General features: G+C 61.3%; 3 protein-coding genes across 3 annotated transcripts in view; all 3 read left to right on the forward strand.

Moving 5' to 3' along the window:
* The window catches only part of LOC125428777 (zinc finger protein OZF-like), a 798,123-nt gene that overhangs the window by 396,322 nt on the left and 384,503 nt on the right, over positions 1 to 17,298 (forward strand). The window lies entirely within an intron of this gene.
* Positions 1,334 to 6,936, forward strand: LOC125429574 (TAP binding protein). The gene is made up of 6 exons (XM_048490799.1): positions 1,334 to 1,506; positions 2,186 to 2,730; positions 3,269 to 3,595; positions 4,897 to 4,986; positions 5,083 to 5,108; positions 6,180 to 6,936. Exons 1-6 carry the CDS (start codon positions 1,334 to 1,336, stop codon positions 6,189 to 6,191), a joined length of 1,173 nt encoding a protein of 390 aa, XP_048346756.1. The 3' UTR covers positions 6,192 to 6,936.
* Positions 7,505 to 17,298, forward strand: part of WDR46 (WD repeat domain 46) — an 11,730-nt gene continuing 1,936 nt past the window's right edge. The window contains exons 1-13 of the mRNA XM_048490812.1: positions 7,505 to 7,659; positions 9,620 to 9,769; positions 10,089 to 10,187; positions 10,283 to 10,395; positions 11,037 to 11,124; positions 11,222 to 11,283; positions 11,383 to 11,487; positions 12,726 to 12,876; positions 14,170 to 14,305; positions 14,406 to 14,505; positions 14,993 to 15,146; positions 16,472 to 16,619; positions 16,710 to 17,293. Coding sequence (XP_048346769.1) covers positions 7,639 to 7,659; positions 9,620 to 9,769; positions 10,089 to 10,187; positions 10,283 to 10,395; positions 11,037 to 11,124; positions 11,222 to 11,283; positions 11,383 to 11,487; positions 12,726 to 12,876; positions 14,170 to 14,305; positions 14,406 to 14,505; positions 14,993 to 15,146; positions 16,472 to 16,619; positions 16,710 to 17,293 — 1,911 coding nt within the window. The 5' untranslated portion in view covers positions 7,505 to 7,638. The remainder of the gene's footprint in view (positions 7,660 to 9,619; positions 9,770 to 10,088; positions 10,188 to 10,282; positions 10,396 to 11,036; positions 11,125 to 11,221; positions 11,284 to 11,382; positions 11,488 to 12,725; positions 12,877 to 14,169; positions 14,306 to 14,405; positions 14,506 to 14,992; positions 15,147 to 16,471; positions 16,620 to 16,709; positions 17,294 to 17,298) is intronic.

Here is a 17,298-nt window from a genome sequence, read left to right on the forward strand (position 1 = left end):
GGGGGGGGGGGGGGGGGGGGCATTTCTAGCAGTGTCTCTAACACCACTGCTTTAAAAAAAACCCCACGAGAGGCAAACACGGAGACTGCAGCAGCCCCGGAAGAGGCGGCAGGCAGATAATTCAGAGTATTTGTCTGCCTGGAGACATCGAGAATGCAATCGCTTCGTTCCAGTTACATGGAAAAGGCTGGCGAAATGAGCAGCGCCCGCTGCCAGCTGGTTTAAGGCTCCTAAATATACTTTGCAGCAGGTGGGCACAGGATTGTCCTCTCGGTCCATTGATCAGGTGGATCAAGCGACTGAAATCCATTGGATCAGCACAAAAAAGGGGCTAGCCCTGGTTAGACAACCCCTGGAGCAGTTTGTTGGTTGGTTGGTTGGTTGGTTTTTAAAGTAACCTGGTAATTGTTCCCACAGACGTTTCTTGGCAGGCGCCCCTTTTACCCTGTTTCCCCAAAAATAAGCCCTAGTTACAGCTGATCTGGTCACGTGGGAGGTGCAAAATCATGGGAAAACATAAGACATCCCCTGAAAATGAGCCCTAAGGCATCTTTTGGAGCAAAAATTAATATAAGAGCCTGTCTGATTTTGGGGGAAACACTGTGGAAGAAGAGGAGTTTGGCTTTATTACCTCCCTTTCTGTCCTGCAAGGAGTCTCAAGGGGCTTACACGCCCTTTGTCCCTTTCTCTCCCCTCAACAGACACCTTGTGAGACAGGTGGGGCTGAGAGAGTCCAGAGAGAACCAGACTGGCCCAAGATCACCCAGCAGAAGTGTAGGAGTGGGGAAGCAAATCCTGTTCACCAGATAAGAGTCTGCCGCTGAGGTGGAGGAGTGCGGAATCAGACCTGCTTCTCCAGATTAGAGCCCACCTGCTCTTAACCACAACCCCATTAAGTCCCTCCCGCTGCCCCCATTCTTGACCCCCACAAGAGCAAACACCAGAGGAGGTCTGGTTGCTTTCCTCCCACTGCCCCCCCCCCCAAAGGCTTCCCTCTTCAGAACTTTGATTGTCGGCTGCCTGTGAGCCTGACTTAGGGACGGAGGAACATCTAATCAGACAAATATGTGCTCTGTGGCCTCGTTGCTTGCGCCTGCAGGCATGACAGGCAGGCAGACACTACCAGCCCCAGCCAGACTCCTGTGATTTCGTATTTGATTTTATTAGATTTCTATCCTGCCCTCCCCGACCAAGGCCGGACTCAGGGCAGCGTGCAAACCTGTTCTAAACACGCTGTTCCAGGGGGGCGGGGCTGCAATTCAGGGCCAGAGCACACTCCGGGGCGAGCCCGTGTGAATAAGCCTACCTACACTCAGTCTTGCAGCAAGCCTTTATGGGCATAGAGCCCAGACTCACTCGCCAAGACTTCTCGACAGCCCTGCCTGCCTGCCTGCCTGGTGGTCCCGCTGAGCAGCCCCGGAGCCGGCAGTGGCTGGCTGAAGGAGCCAGTGTTGCTGAAGGCCTCCGAGGGCCCTGGTGGCTCAGCGGAGACTTCCTGCTCCTGATGTTGGCCACAATCCTGAGCCGGTGTTTCTGATGTGGGGGGGGGGGAGCGTGCTGCTGGGCAGAACAGGGGACGGGGGGAGCACAAGCTTTCGTTCTAGAAAGATCCAGCATGGTGTAGTGGTTAAGAGCAGGGGCACTCTAATCTGGAGAACCAGGTTTGATTCCACGCTCGGCCACTTGAGCTGTGGAAGCTTATCTGGTGAATTAGATTAGCTTGTGCTCTCCAGCACACACCAGCTGGGTGACCTTGGGCTAGTCACAGTTCTTCCGAGCTCTCTCAGCCCCACCGACCTCACAGGGTGTTTGTTGCGGGGGGGGGAGGGCAAGGAGTTTGTCGGCCCCTTTGAGTCCCCTTGCAGGAGAGAAAGGCGGGCGGAATATAAATCCAAGGTCTACAAGAAGAGGATTGTTTCCCTCCCAGACCTTCTCAACATCTGTATAGTTTGATCTCTCAAAAAAGTTTGCCAGATTTTTGCTGGGGGTTTGTGACGTCTCTTTGAGGAGGCAGATGCGTGTGAACGCAGCAGAGGTGTGTGTGTGTGTGTGTGCGTGCGTGCGTGCATGCGTGCGTGCGATTCCAGGCATTTGGGCCCAAGGGAAAGCATAGAACAGCTGGACACTGGTCGGATATGTAATAGGCCAGCCACGTTTGCTTCACCTCAAATACGTGGTTGGTCAGCCACGTGTCCGTCTATCCTGTGCGGCTGCTGTGTGCCGTGGCCATAGGCACCCTGCCCACCTTCGGAGGCGGCCGTGTGCAGCAGAACCCCCTGTGGCCCAGCTCCGGAGGGCAGCCGAGGGGGGGGGGGCGGTTGGGAGCCCGTGGAAAGCGGTCAGTTGGTGCGTTGCAGCCTCGGCCCCCTCACTTCTGCCCCTCTCCTTGTCCACCAGCGGTCTTCTCTGTGTTCACGCGGACCCCGAACGTGCAGTCCCGCCTGGGCCAGGACGTGGTGCTGGACTGCGGCTTCTCGGCACCAGCCGCCCCCTTCTCAGTCGAGTGGCGCTACCAGCACCGAGGGGCCGGGCGGGTGATCCTGGCCTACGACGGGGCCGCCCGGCGGATCTCTGTGGCGGAGGAGGGCGTGGAGCTCTTTCTGGACCCCGGCACCAGCAACGTCTCCCTCGGCCTGCGCAACGTCCGGGTGCATCACGAGGGCACCTACATCTGCACGGTGTACCTGCCCCACTGGCACGCCCAGCAGGCCCTGGAGCTGAGGACCGTGGGTGAGTGGCCGAGCAGCTGCCTGGGCTGCAGGGGGCCCCCGGGCCCATCCCCAGCTGAGACGGCCCAGGCACTGGCCCGGGTGGGGGGGGGGACCTTTCTTGGCCAGGGGCCCCGGAGAGCTGCCGCCAGTCCTAGCAGGCGGTTCTGACCTTGGTGGGCTGATCCGGGGGAGGGGAGGGTTGTTCCAGTGTCCGTCCTGCCCCTCCACTCCCAGCAGGCTCCTGGGCCGCTGGTGCTCTGGGAATAGAGATGTGAAATTCATAGAAACCTTGCAGCTGTGGGGTTTTTTGCCCCAGGGGTCCAGGGGGGGATTGAAGTCTGTGCAATACTTGTGTTCCTAACGCCATTAAATGTGTACAACTGTCAGCAAATGTCGCTGCAGCCTTGGGCCCGCCTCTGCTCCGCTCTGGGCCGGGGGGCAGGCGTGTGGGAGCCCCAGGGCTGACCATTGGGCTCGCCCCCTCTTTCTTTGTCACAGGAGTGGGGAGGGGACAGGCCGGCTCCGCGTTTTGCCAACACCCGTCTCGTTCCCCACAGAGCCTCCCAGGGTGACCCTCCGGCCCACCCCGCTCTCCGTGCCCCCCAGTGGCCGTGCCGAGCTGGCCTGCGAGATCTCTGGCTACTTCCCGCTGGGGGTGTCTGTGAGCTGGAAGCGCCGGAGGCCGGGGTCTCCCCAGGAAGCACTGCTGGACACCTGGGAGTCGGGGCAGAGGCAGTCGCCCGACGGCACCTTCAGCTTCACCAGCTATGCCCGCCTGGGAGCCGTCCAGCCCCAAGACCACGGGGTCTCCTACAGCTGCCACGTGGCCCACGCTGGACTGGGGGACGCTGAGCTGCAGAAGGCGGTGACGCTCCGTGTTGCAGGTAGGAGAGAAGCTGCTGGGCCGGCCACGCCTCCACCCCCCCGGCAGTTATTCCAGATGTGCCCCCACAGTCACACGCAAGCTTGGGTGCCCGTGCAGAGTCCCTCGTCACTGGCTGTGCCTCGGCTGCGAGCCCATAAGGGAGTGCCCGGGTTCAGGTGTGCACCTGTAGCAGGGAGCCGGCCGCCTCTGGTCTCCCTTGCGAGGGGGGCCAGAAAACGCCTCTGCTCTCCCTCAGCCACACAGCCAAGTCTGCCCCACCTGTGGCCAATCAGAAGCTCCTCTGGGCAAAAGTCCCAACTGGTCCCGCCCCCCTTCCAGAAATGCTTGGTGGGGTCCACATTGGGGGTCCTGACTGGCAGTCCGGAGGGTTGGTGGGGGTTGTTTTGGGAGTCCCAGAACCTCCTTCATCCATTGCGGGGGGGGGGGGGTGGTAGCTGCAAGACGGGACATAAGAACATAAGAAACAAGCCAGCTGGATCAGACCAGAGTCCATCTAGTCCAGCTCTCTGCTACTCGCAGTGGCCCACCAGGTGCCTTTGGGAGCTCACCTGCAGGGTGTGAAAGCAATGGCCTTCTGCTGCTGCTGCTCCTCCTGAGCACCTGGTCTGCTAAGGCATCTGCAATCTCAGATCAAAGAGGATCAAGATTGGGAGCCATAGGGACCTTCAAAGGTGGGATTCTTGGCTGCATTTGAGATATTTTGTGCTTGCTTACCCACAATATGAACACACAGTGTGGGTTGTGATGATTTTGTGTACTGATCTGGAAAAGCAATAAAGTGTTTTTAAGCACTGAACCGGCCCAGCGGGTCGGCTGGGGGCTCCTCGGACAAGGGCCGACCCGTGGTTTTCTGGCTCTCCTGCATTGAACCCGCCTCGCAGGAGCGGAGGTCTTGCAGAGGGCGGGGCCTTCACGTGCCAATCTTGGCCTGCTTGCCTAAATCAACACCTTAAGTTGTTTGGGAACCCCCTGGGGAGAAAACAAGCACAAACATGGTGGGGGGAGAGGATGAGGTCAGTCAGTCAATCGCAAAGGAGAGCAGTTTGGAAGTCCCAGGTGATGTGTGGAAGGCCTTCCTCAAAGGGCTGTTGTGAGGATGATATAGCAAAAGAGTTAAGCCCCATCTGCCCCCCCCCCCCCGGTCTGCTGCATGGCAGGACGTTGCACTTGATGGCCCTTCTGGCCTCTCCCAACTCTAGGACCCATGTCCATGTCATCCAATGCTGGTGGGATGAGGGGGATTGGCGGCCCCCTCTCACACCCCCTCCCCCACATGTGCTCCCCCCCATCTCTCTCCAGGCTCTTCAGGGCCCTGCTTGGAAGACGCTGTCGGCCTCTTCTTGGTGGCCTTTGGCCTCTACGGGATCCTGCAGTTCTTCTTCAGGCGGGGTAAGGCTACTCCGCTTGCCAATCCCCCCCCCCTTCGTCCACTCCCCCCCACCTCTGCCCCTAACGGGTCTTCCTGTCTCTTTGTCCCCTTCACAGCCACTGGTGACAGCCCCAAAGCTCAGGTGAGTTCCCAGACAGCTCCTCCGCCTGAGGGGTCAGGCAGCCTTTCCTTGGGCCCGGCTCTTGGAGACTGGCCTGCAAGAGGCTCCTGGCCAATCCGCCGGCTGCATTTTCTTGGCTGAAAGAAGGGGAGGGGCCTTTGTGGGGCCAGGGGCCAGCCAGCCATGGGGGGGAGGGGGGGCTGCAGCTCAGTGTGGGGAGCCCCACCTTGGCCATTGGAGGAAGGTGCTGCTTTGGCCTCTGGCCGTGGGGGGGGGGCTGGGGGAGGCCCGGAAGAGCCCCCACCCGTCAGAGGAGGCCCCCCAGGGCCTGTTGCCAGACCCGGCTTTGCCTCCACGCCGGCCTCTGGGGGGCAGCAGCCTGACCGTTCGGGGCCTTTGGCTGCCCCTCCTTCCGAGGCCAGAGGCTAGGCAACCACCCACGGGGGAGGGGGTTTGTTGCTGGGGTTCCCAACCTCCAGGTGTTGGCTGGAGATGTCTGGCTATTACTGCTTGATCTCCATCCGCTCCCCTGGAGCAAAGGCCCGCTCTGGAAGGTGGGTTCTGCGGCACCCTGCCCCATGGGAGCCCCCCTAACCCCTCCCCATCAAACCTCTAGTTTCTCAGGCTTCCCTCCCATAATCTCCAGGTATTTCCCACCCCAGAGGGGGCAGCCCCGGCTTCTGCTCCATTGGGGGTGGAGGGGGGGGCAGCTGGGTCCAGTACAACAAAGGGCTTGATGCAGGGAGAAGATCTTCATCTGTCTGATCTGGAACATTCATCTGGAACCCGTTCCTACTTTGCAGAACTGGAGGCAGCCGACAGTATAAATAGGAGGAGTTACAGAACCACGTAAATGTCCACAATTTAAAACGTCCAGCAAACGAGTGCCAAATTAGTGCAAGGAGGCCCAAAATAGAACGGGCCCAGCTGCCTCCTGAGAGACCGAGAGGGAGGGGCTGCCACCAAAAAGCCCCCCCCCCCCCCCCAGTTGAGTGGCTTCAATTCAGGATACCTCCCGAGTCCCCCTTTCTGGAGAGCCAGGCGGGCTGGATGCCGTGCCCTCCGTCTCACGTGCTTCTCTTCTCCCCGCAGAAACTGGAGTGAATGAGGATTCCCAGTTGTGCGTGTGTGTGTGCGCGTGCGTGCGTGCATGTGTGTGTGTGGTCTCTGGTCCCTTTGAAGAGGAGAAGAAGCGCAACCGGGCGGCAGACGGCCCTTCCCCATCCCTCGCCTTCCGTGGGACAAGACGGCCCCCCTGAGAACCGCTGGCACCTTTGCATGTGCGTTTCTTGTCCTGCCACAGCTCTCTCCGGTGCGGGGGTCTTTGCCAGGGTTTGCTGTGCCCCCCCCCCCCCCCCCCCCCCGTGGGCCTCCAGTGGGCAGCAGCCTCGAAGAGACTGATTGGACCACCCAACGGGATGCTCCCATTTCCCCTGCAGGGGCAGGGCGGGGGCGGTCAGTTGCAGGAGGGGGAAGCAGAGGCCGCCCTGACTCTTTAACCACTGGCCGGGGCGTGAGCTGTTTGGGGCTTCTCCACCGGCCCTCCCAAGGGTGGAAGGGGCATGCTTCTGGTCATGTGTTGCCACCCCCGGGCCACTGAGCTGAGAACACAGTGCGAGTCTAGCCCGGGCCAAGTGCAGGCGGGGAGCCAGGATTGCCTGTGATGCCCCCCCGCCCCCCCGCCCGCAATGTCAACAGCACAAAACGTCCTGCGATGGATCCTGAGCCTGCAAAGGACCGTCTCTTGTCTGCCTGGCTTCCCAAATCTCCCTCCTGCCTGTGAGCCCTGTGGGGCCGTCTGAGCATCCCACAGAGTGCCCTTTTGTGCAGAATAAACACCTTTGGGGAAGGGCGTGTCCTGTGTGTTGCTTTGGGGGCAGAGGGGGCAGCAGCAGCATCTGTGCTGTGGGGAGGGGAGGGGTGCCTTCCAGCGGCAGATGAGGCCTCCCCTGGGTGGGGGGGGGGGGGCTCTGGGATGGAAAACACCGGAAGGTTTTGGGGGGTGGGGCCTGAGGAGGGCGGGGGCTGGGCGGGGACCTCAGTGGGGCGTGAGGCCGCCCTCCAAAGCAGCCATTTTCTCCAGGGAAACTGATTTCTGCCGCCTGCAGATGGGGCTGCTGCCAACCCCCAGGGGGTGGCTGGAGACCGCTTGGAGAGGTGCATCAGTTCACCTGGAAGGTGGACTCCCTGGCACGAGACCCCCCCCCATAGAAGCCCCTCCCTCCACGGGCGAGCCCTAGACACGCCCTTGCCCGTGGGAGTCCCGCCTCCCTGCAGGCAGCGGGGACCTGCTCTTCGCGCATGCGCACTCTCCGGAAAGGCCCCCTTCGGCGGCCCTGGACCAAGATGGCTGCCGAGCCTTCGCCCTCGCCCAAGATGTCCGGGCTCCTCGGCGGCTTCGCTTCCGGAGCGGGCGTCTTTACGTGCTGATTGGAGGGCGGTGCGGGGCTTCGATTGGCCAGCCGACGGGGAACGGAAGTGGTGCTTCTGCGGCGCCGCCGAGGGGACTCCGGGCAGCCTCCACGTGGGTTGAGTCCGTCCGGGGGTCGCCATGGAGAGGCCCGCGAAGAAGGTGAGCGGCCGTTCCCCCCCCCCCGACTGTCTCTGGGGGAGATGGGACGGGGCGTCTCGAGGGCTGGAGTGGAGCCTCCTTATTGCGGGGCAGTGTATCCGAAGGCTGGTTGGGGCGGGGCGGAGCCGTGCTGTGGCTTTCCCTCTTTGGAGTGGGGTCGCCAAGCTCAGGTTGGAAAACTGCAGGAGATTGGGGGGGAGGGGGGATTTCAGCAGGATGCGATGCCATGGAGCCCCCCCCCCTTTCTCCAAAGCGGCCACCCTCCCGGGGGGAACTGAGTTGGATTCCACTAGATCTCCACGCCACTCCTGGAAGTTGGCAGCCATAGAGGGCGCCCCCCCCCTTAAGCAAATCCCTTACTCCCGCATCTGTTAGTGAGCTGGAACCTCCGTTTCAGGAACAGTCTACCTCTACACGCCGGTTTTTCAGAACTCAAAAGCTGAGGCTTGGCCGGGGGCTCTTGGAAAACCAATGGCCGTGAGGATAAGTTTGTGGCATTCATGTTCATACCGGAGGATCAGCTGTGGGGGAGGCCCCCACCCCCACCCCCACCCCCACCCCCGGCCGCTTCTCGCCCTACTGGAGTGCTTCCTGGCAGCTTTGGCTTGAGCTGAAAAGCCCCCCGCCCCCGCCCCCCCCCCCGCTGGCCCAGGAGCCCTGGCCTCCGCTCTAGAGGTGTGGCCAACGAGCCTTCAGCATCCCGGGACATTCCTGTAATAAACCGTCAGAGTGCCCCTGAGCATGAGAAGTGTGCCTTTTCCTCAGCCTTTGCAGAGGGGCCTCCAAAGGGCAAACTGTCTTTCAGGTGGGGGGAGCCAAGTCAGCCTGAGGGAGCAGAACAGACCTGGGGCCCGGCCGATCTGGCCAAGTGAACTTTGACTCACAAGAGCTTCACCGCCGCTGCCCCCCCCCCCCCGCCCGGGATGCTGAAGGTGCTGCCGGGCTCAACATTTGCCTTGCCGGCGGGCATCCCTTGACTCCATGGGGAGGCCAGCTTGGCGGGTCCTCTGTACTCTCACAGTCTCCAAGCGCTGTTTGGTGATGCTGTTCCCCTCTGCGTGTGTGTGTGTGGGGGGGGGGCATCTGCCTTCCTCTCTGGAGGACTTCTGTCTCTTCCCCAACTCCACTTTTTCAGGGTCAGCGTGGTTTGGATTTATGCCTCGGTAGCGCATCACAATCTGTAAATGCAATAAAACTATCTGACAATTGGCACATCTCTATCGAAGATTTCTATCATTTGAGCCAGCGTGGTGTGGTGGTTAAGAGCAGGTGGATTCTATTGTGGGGAACCGAGTTTGATTCCCCACTCCTCCACCTGGGTGGCAGGGGCTTATCTGGTGCTTCCGCAGTCCTACTTTCCTGCTGGGTGACCTTGGGCTAGTCACAGTTCTCTCTGAGCTCTCTCAGCCCCACCTGCCTCACAAGGCGCCTGTTGTGGGGAAGGGAAAGGAGCTTGTCGGCCACCTTGAGTTTAATTGACAGGAGAGAAAGGTGGGATATGAATCCAAACTCCTCCTCTTCTTCTACATGTGTAATATTTAACCTGAAGAGCCCCCTGCCAGCTGTTGCCCCCACCCTCAGAGGCCCCCCCCCCGCCTTTTCGAGCTTGGAGGCACCTTTGAGAGTCTGACTCCGTGTGGTGGGCATGGCTCCCAACATGTCTGCAGCCAGAGCCGGCCCCCGACAGGCCCCCCTGCTCTGGGGGCAGCTGCTGCCGGAGCAGCATTTCTTAAAAACTTGCACAGCTAATCAGATCTCCCACAGCCAATCAGAAGCCTGGCTGGACACAAGCCCCGCCCAGCCTCACCCACGTTCTGATCATACTCAGCACCCGCAAGCACCATGTTGGGGACCCCCCTCCCCCCCCACACACACATCCAGGGTCAGCCTTCCCATTGGAGGCCTGCGGGATCTCTCCTGAGCCAGACGGACAGCCTTTCTGCCTGCCTTCGCATCCCAGAAAAAGAGGCCCCAGCGATACTGGGAAGGGGACGTCAGCAAGCCTGAATCTGAGCGGGCCGAAGAGCCTCCAGCCTCCAAGAAGACCCACCAGGATGTGGCCCACGTGGAGAAGAAGCCAACCCCAGGCGGCAAGGGACGGGCTTCACAGGTAAGAGGGGGTCGGGGGTCCTCTGCTGGGTTGTGGTTGAGAGCCAACATCATGTAGTGGTTAAGAGCAGCAGTATTCCAATCTGGGGGACTGGGTTTGTTTCCGTGTTCCTCCACATGAAGCCTGCTGGGTGACCTTGAGTCAGCCACAGTCTTCTCACGACTCTCTCAGCCCCACCTGCCTCACTTTAAGGTGTCTGTTGTGGGGAGAGGGAGGGAAAAGGAGTTTATAGGCCACTGTGAGGCTCCTTACAGTGAGGAGCTGTGAGGCTCCTTACAGGAGAGAAATCCAAACCTTTCTTCTCTGTTCTCCTCTGCAGTTGCCGGCCTCATCTTTGCGCAAGGCGGATCCGTTCCCCGGGGCAGCCGTCGTCCCCCGCAAGCGAGTGGAGAAGTTCCAGCGAGGGACCAAGCCCGAGGTGGGGAGGGCTGCTCCTGCCCCGCCAGGCGAGGCCCCCTCCCTTGGCCTTGGGGCCGGGCCTGCCACTGAGCCCTCTTTGTGCCCGCTCTGCAGGGGAAGGCGTCTAACCAGCAGCTGCGGCGCCACCTGGCCCTGCAGGAAGAGAAGGCCGAGGCAGCGGCCAAGCAGGCGGCTCGAATGGATCTGCTGCTCCTGGAGGACCCTGGGTAATTTCCCCACCCCAGTTTGTCAGCGTCTCTGGAGTGCCCCCCCCCCCAGCCTTCTTGTCCTCTCCCTTTGCCCTGGCAATGCCCAACTGCGCTGGGCCGTTCCTCTGCAGGGCACTGATGCCCCTGGCTGGCGGGTGGGTTGGTGGGCAGGCAGGCAGGCAGGCAGGCAGGCAGGCAGGCAGGCAGGCAGGCAGGAGGGGCCGACTGAATCCACCCCTCAGAGAGAGACAGGACCCTGCCTCTTTGGCCAGGCCTCGGCCCCTGCCGCAGGGAGGCCCCCTGCCTGCCTGCCTGCTGCTGACCTTTGCCCTCTGACACACACATACCCGCCTCTCTCGTCTGGCATGACAGGACAGAGGACTGTGGCTCTGATTGGTGCTGACGGAAGGGGGAGGGGCTTCTTGGCAAACCTTCCCAATGAGGACTAGAAACCTGCTCTTTCAGAAGGACTTTTCTGATGCTGGATCGTCCACCTGATGGGTCGTCCCTTTGGTTGCTGTGAAGGAGCTTCCTTCCTTCCTTAACCACACCCCCATTCCAGAGGGGAGCATCCCCAGCCCCCTTCCCCTTTGGCTGACTGGGTGTGCCCCACCCCCCACCCCCTGCGCTGAGCCCCCCGTCTCTCCCTCCTCCCACAGCTTCCTGGAGGGCGAGGAGGGCGAAGACACTTGCACCATCCGCCAAGCAGACATCGCCGATGCGGTGGACCTGGCTTCTGCCGCCAAGGTGAGGGGGCCCTGCTGGGAGGCTGGGGGGGGGCACTGAGAGGGGGCGGGGTGTGTGGCCACCTGGTCTCTGACCTGGCCTCTCTTCCCCACGGCAGCACTTTGAGCTGCGGCTGGACCAGTTCGGCCCCTACAGAGCGAGCTACACGCGCAACGGCAGGTGAGAGGCAGGAGGGGGGCCTACCTTGGGAGGCTGGCGTTCAGGGGGGCCTCAGTGGCCTCTGGTCTCCAAGGCCTCTCCTCACATTCTGTTCCCCAGGCACCTCCTGCTGGGAGGGCGCCGTGGCCACGTGGCGGCCCTCGACTGGCACACGAAGGCCTTGATGTGTGAGATCAACGTCATGGAGACCGTCACGGACCTGGCGTGAGTAGGGTGGGGGCGGGGGGAGGAGTGGGGGGTCACAAGATGGCCGTGCCTCGCATGGAAAAGGAGAGAGCCCGTGGTCACCACAAGCGCCCAGAGCCTCTTGGCTGTATAAGAGAGCGAGGATTTGGGAAGCGCAGGAGCTCAACATTTGCTCCTCGTGCTGAATTTCAACCCCAGAGTTGGCTCTGTTGTGGTGTGGTGGGCAGAGTCCTGTCCTGGGGAGACCTGGGTTCAAATTCCTGCTCAGCTGGGAAGCTTGGGGGGTCCCCTCGGTTCCTTCATGGGGCGGTTGTGGGGATTATTAAGCCCCCCAAACCCCTTGCGTTCCTTGTCAGGCAAAACTTCCAAGTTGCTTCTGGGGTGATGGCAGCTGCCCGGTCCTCTCACACACACACACACACACACACGCACACACACACGGCATTTTTTCTTCTGTGTTGTGGATCACGGCCGGAATCACCGGGTTGTTGTTGGTTTCCTGGGTTGTATGGCCGTGTTCCAGTGGCATTTTCTCCTGGCGTTTCACCTGCATCTGTGGCCAGCGGCATCTTCAGAGGATCCCAGAGGCTTTTTCCTTCTTCTTCCTCCTCTCCCAAAGTTGAGTCTCTTGGACTCTCTGTGGAAGATGAGATAGCCTACCTCGCAGGATGGTTGTCGGGATACCTTGATAGAATATAAATGCCAGAAGCATCTCTTTTTTTTCCTTTTAAAAATATAATATTCATTGAGTTTTATTAACAACTGTGGGATTCAATGTCCCACCTTGGTAATTGAAACTCTTACAGAAGAAAAAAAATTGAATGAAAAATAGAAGTGTTCTTGAATGCAGAAACCATACGTGAAATCCTCCCCCCACCCATCTAAAGGGCCAACAGGTTGTGAAGTTTTGAGATCTGGGTGTGATTGGCTGGTTTTGCTAGGGGGCTGGGGCGGGGGGGGGGGGCTTTCTCTGCCTGGCAACTGTTGCTCCCCCACCTCCAGTGTGGTGTCGCAGTTAAGAACTGGTGGACTCTTATCTGGTGGATTGGATTTATTTCCCCGCTCCTGCACATGAAGCCTGCTGGGGTGACCTTGGGGCAGTCCCGGTTCTCTCCAGACTCTCACCTGCCTGCCAAGGTGTGTCCGTTGTGGGGAGGGGAAGGGAAAGGAGTTCATCAGACCCTTTGAGTCTCCTGACAGGGGAGAAAGGGGAGGTATAAACGCAGACTCTTCCTCTCCTGCCCCTCTGCTGGCAGGTGGCTGCACACGGAGACCATGTTTGCTGTGGCCCAGCGCCAGTGGCTGTACGTGTACGACAACCAAGGCGTGGAGCTGAACTGCTTGAAGCGCTTCCACAGAGTCCAGCGGATGGAGTTCCTGCCCTACCACTTCCTGTTGGCCACAGCGGTGAGGGGGGTGGGGCTGGGGTGGGGAGCGCCCTGCCCCTTTGGCCCCCGCTTGCTGAGGGGTCTCTGTCAGACACCGCAGGGAGAGCGTGAAGGGCGGCGCCTGGGGACTGTTGCTGGCCTCCCAGCCTCTAGTTGGTTATCCGCAGATGTCCAAAACTGGGCCTTCCTCCGACTTCTGCGGCACCCGGATTCCAAGCGATGCTCGAGGCCCAGAGTTTCCTTGGAGCTGAGTCAGTTTCTTGCCAGCTCAGTGGTTCTCGACCTTCCTGATGCCGCTGCCCTTTAATTCAGTCCCTCATGTTGTGGTGACCCCCGAACCCTGACATTTGTCCATTTTACAGATGGAGAACACTGATGCAGAGAGTCTTAGGCGACCCCTGGGAAAGGCTCGTTCGACCCCCAAAGGGGTCCCGACCCACAGGTTGAGAACCACTGTGCTAGAGAGTCACCCAGACCAGAGATGTGTGTCGTTGTCGCCCACCCCCCCTCCGGCCACACACACACACACTTTTTTTTCAGCCTGTGGGCATTTTTAGAATTCTGGCACGGCCACAAAATGGCCACCAGAGAACGTGGCACCAACCACAAAATGGCTGCCGCAGGAGGTGGAGACAGCCGTGAAATGTCAGGGCGTGAGGTGACGCTCTTCAGTCCTTCAGGCAGAAGATCTGATTGTTGGCCCGCCTCTTAAAATGGACCCGTTGAGACCTTCGGGTCGGGGGAGCCGCTGCTGAGGAATCAGCCTTTTTAACAGTTGGCGCGACCTTCCGGTCTCCGGCGGCCAATCAGGAGCCACGCCGGGCTCTGCTCGCTTCCCAAAAGCGCTCAGCAGGGGTCAGGGAGGATGCTGGGGTCCCTCACCCAGACAGCCCAGGGGAGCCGCTGCCCCCTCCTCTCAAAACCTAGTTCCCAAAGGAAGCCCCCCCTCCCTCCGCTGCTGGTCTGCGCCGGCTTTTGACAAAGCCCCACGTTGGGAGGAAGGCACCCCTCCTTGTCCTACTCCCCCCCCCTTCCCGGCTGCAGTCACAGTCTGGTCTCACAAGTGAAGGGGTTGGGGCCGATCTCTGGTTTTCGTTGTTGGCTTCAAGGGGTGGCTTTGCCCCCCCCCCCCCACAAACACACATCATCTGCTCTTCGCCCCTTCAGGGCCGACATCTCCCCCCTCTTCTGCCCACCAGCCCCTCCTGCAAGAGAAAGCCAGACGGGGCCCAAGGGAGGGGGGCTTCGGGAGTGCCAGGCGCGGGGGGGGGGGGCACCTTGCTGGTCTGACGGCCCTTCCCCTCCCTCACAGAGCGAGACGGGCTTCCTCCAGTACCTGGACATCTCCGTGGGGAAGGAGGTGGCCACCATCTGCACCAAAGGGGGGCGCCTCGGCGTCATGGCCCAGAACCCCTCCAACGCCATCGTCCACCTGGGGCATAGCAATGGTGAGCCCCCCCCCCCCCCCCCCCCCCCCCCCCCCCCCCCCCCCCCCCCCCCCCGGGTCAGCCCCGGACTAACCCCCCGTTCCCCCCCCCCCCCTTCCAGGCACGGTGACGTTGTGGAGCCCCAATATCAAAGAGCCCCTGGTGCGAATGCTGTGCCACCGGGGGGCAGTGAGGGGCGTGGCCGTGGACGGGTCTGGGACGTGAGTGGAACGTTTCTTTGTTTGGGTCTTTATTGAAGCGTTCAAGTGCCGCCCTGAGTCTGCCTGTGGGTGGGAGGCCGAGAGGCGGCACAGCCGCTCCCCACCGTCGTTCCAAATGCTTTCTGTGAAAGTCGGCAATGAACTAGCCAGTCCCCAGGCCCCCCCTGTGGTCCTTGGCAAGCTGCCCCACTGATTCAGGCCCCCTCTAAACCCCCAACCGGGGGCGGGGCTTGCTGGCAGCACTTCCTGGAGACCTCCAAGGGGCAGAGGCCCCCCCTCCGCCCCTTCCCAGGGAGTCTGTCCCACATAGCCGGGGCCATGAGAGAAGATCCTTGTAGGTTCCGAGCGATGCGGGGGGGCGGGGGGCGGAGGCTGCCTGAAGACTGGGGGTGTTGTGGGGGGAAGGGGCTAGGGAGGGGTCCGAGGCTGCTAGGCGGCAAAGGGGGGCCAGGGGTCGATGGCCACGCCCTCTGCTCTCTCCTGGCAGGTACATGGCGACCTCAGGGCTCGACCGGAAGCTCCACGTCTACGACCTGCGGGCCTATCGGCGCCTCCACTCCCTGCTGCTGCCCATGGGGGCCGGGCACCTGGACTTCAGCCAGCGGGGGCTCCTGGGGGCTGCTTGTCAAGAGGTGGTCCAGGTATCTTGCGGAGGGGGGGGGGCACCAGGTTGGCGGGTGGGGAGAGAGACCCAGGATCCGTGAGAATTTTGGACTGGAACTGCTACACTCTGACATCTCCTGTGTGTGGCTCACTTGCCCAAGGCCCCCAGGAAAGGATCTTTGGGAAGAACCAGTCGTGCACTTGGGGGGCGGGGGGGGCTCATCAGTATGGCGCAGGGGTTAAGAGCAGCAGGTGGACTCTAATCTGGAGAAACAGGTTTGATTCCCCACAACTCCACAGGAGCGACACATTCTCGTCTGGTTAATTGGGTTTGTCTCCCCGCTCCTCTTCATGAAGCCTGCTGGGTGAACTTGGGCCAGTCTCAGTTCTCTCAGAACTCTCTCAGCCTCACAGGGTGCAGGGAGGGGGAAGGGGAAAGGAGCCTGAGAGCTGCTTGTGAGACGCCTTGGAAGGCAGAATATAAAAACCGGCTCTTCTCATGCCAGCCCCCCCTCCCCCCTCCCTGTGAATGGCAGCTGGGGAGGAGACCAAAGGACCCCCCTCCCCAGGGCGGGGCTGGAGTTGTCCTCCCTGCCGGGGGACTTGTGGCTCCTCCTTCCCCAGACGTGGCGCTTCTGAGCCCTGGCAGAATCTCCCCCCCCCCTCCCCCCGGGGATGTTTCAGCCCCTCCCAATTTTGTGCCCTCGGCTAAACTCGCTTCCGGCTTTTGCGTTGTCAGCAGCCGACAGTTGGGCAGAGTCTGCGTTTGATTCCTGGAATTCCCAACATCCCCTGACTGGATGTCTAAACCGGTTAAGCAGGTGGGGGGGGGTGTCGCTGCAGGCTCGAGCCTTTGGATTTATATCCCCCCCCCTTCCCGTAAGGAAACTCCCGGTGGCCGACAAGCTCCTCTCCCTTCCCCTCCCCACAACAAGTGAGGCAGGTGGGGCTGAGAGAGTCCTGAGAGAACCAGGAGTGGCCCCAGGTCACCCAGTGGGAATGTATCGGAGTGGGGAAATAAAACTGGTTCACCAGATAAGTCTCTACCTGATTCTCCAGATTAGAATCCACCTGCTCTTAACCACTATGTCACGCAGGCTCTCTGAGCCATCTGGGGGCTGCATTCCTGTCCAGGTGCATAAGAAATACCAGGCTGGACCCAACCAGGGGGCCGGGGGGTGCCTCCTTTGCCAGAACCCCAGAGGTGCCCCAGATGAGGCTCTGGAAACGGCCTCCTGCTCCGTTCTGCGCCAGGCAGCCTGGGAAACAGGCCCCTCCCCCCAGTGCCCAAAGCCGCCCCCCCAGGTCTTGCCCCTGTTGCCCGCCCTCCCCACCGCCTCTTTCCTTCCTCCCTCCCGCCCAGGTGTACAAGGACATTTCGATCTGCCCGCCCTCCAAGCCATATATTTGCCACGCCCTGCCACGGCCTGCCCACGGCCTCCGCTTCTGCCCTTTTGAGGATGTCTTGGGGGTCGGTCACGAAGAGGGCTTTGCCAGCCTCCTCGTGCCAGGTAAGGGAGCCCCCCCCCTGGCTGGGAGGGGCTGGGGGGGGCTGCTCCACCGCCCGCTCAGGGCCTGGCTCAGACTGGTGCTCGTTGCAGGCGCTGGGCAGCCCAACTTCGATGCCCTGGAGAGCAACCCCTTCCGGAGCCGGAAGCAGCGGCAGGAGTGGGAGGTCAAAGCCCTGCTGGAGAAGGTAACGTGGGGGGTTGGGTGGTGGGGGAGGTCCTCTCCCCCCTTGTCGCTGGGAAGGGTCGTATCCTGGAGGGGGGGCCTTAAAGGACAGTGCAGAACAGAGAGAGCGAAGGAGACCCTCCTGCCGCCCGCGCAGATGAGCACAGACTCTGCAGGAAGCGGTCAGCGGAGCGGAGAGTCTGGGAGGCTCAAGCAAGTCAGCCAAGCTGCAGAGGCAATCAGGGGAATGGGAGGGGGGAATCCCAGGTCTCCCTTCATCCCGAACAGCAGGCAAAAGGAGGGGGGCAGGGCCAGCGTCCTGCGGAGAGAGGCTTCCTCAGGGTGGGACCCTGCCTGCCCCCCCCCCCCACCGAGACGAACCCAAATATCTCAGCCGGAGCTCCATCTGGCCAGCCCAGGAAGCCCAGATGTGCCAGGTCACAGCTCGGTCGCTGTGGGCGGGTGGGTGGGTGCCACCCAGCTCCTCCTGGTGAGGCCGGTCGGCTGTGGGGTAAC

The sequence above is a fragment of the Sphaerodactylus townsendi genome, linkage group LG03, assembly GCF_021028975.2.
Source record: "Sphaerodactylus townsendi isolate TG3544 linkage group LG03, MPM_Stown_v2.3, whole genome shotgun sequence".
In the NCBI taxonomy this organism is placed as follows: Eukaryota; Metazoa; Chordata; class Lepidosauria; order Squamata; family Sphaerodactylidae; genus Sphaerodactylus; species Sphaerodactylus townsendi.

What these genes read in the sequence shown, in the direction of transcription:
- LOC125429574 (XM_048490799.1), top strand. Translation starts at nt 1,334, where the DNA reads ATGGGCATAGAGCCCAGACTCACTCGCCAAGACTTCTCGACAGCCCTG. An exon ending in GGAGACTTCCTGCTCCTGAT is followed by an intron (nt 1,507 to 2,185) that starts GTTGGCCACAAT and finishes GTGGTTGGTCAG; the next exon opens with CCACGTGTCCGTCTATCCTG. An exon ending in GGTGACGCTCCGTGTTGCAG is followed by an intron (nt 3,596 to 4,896) that starts GTAGGAGAGAAG and finishes ATCTCTCTCCAG; the next exon opens with GCTCTTCAGGGCCCTGCTTG.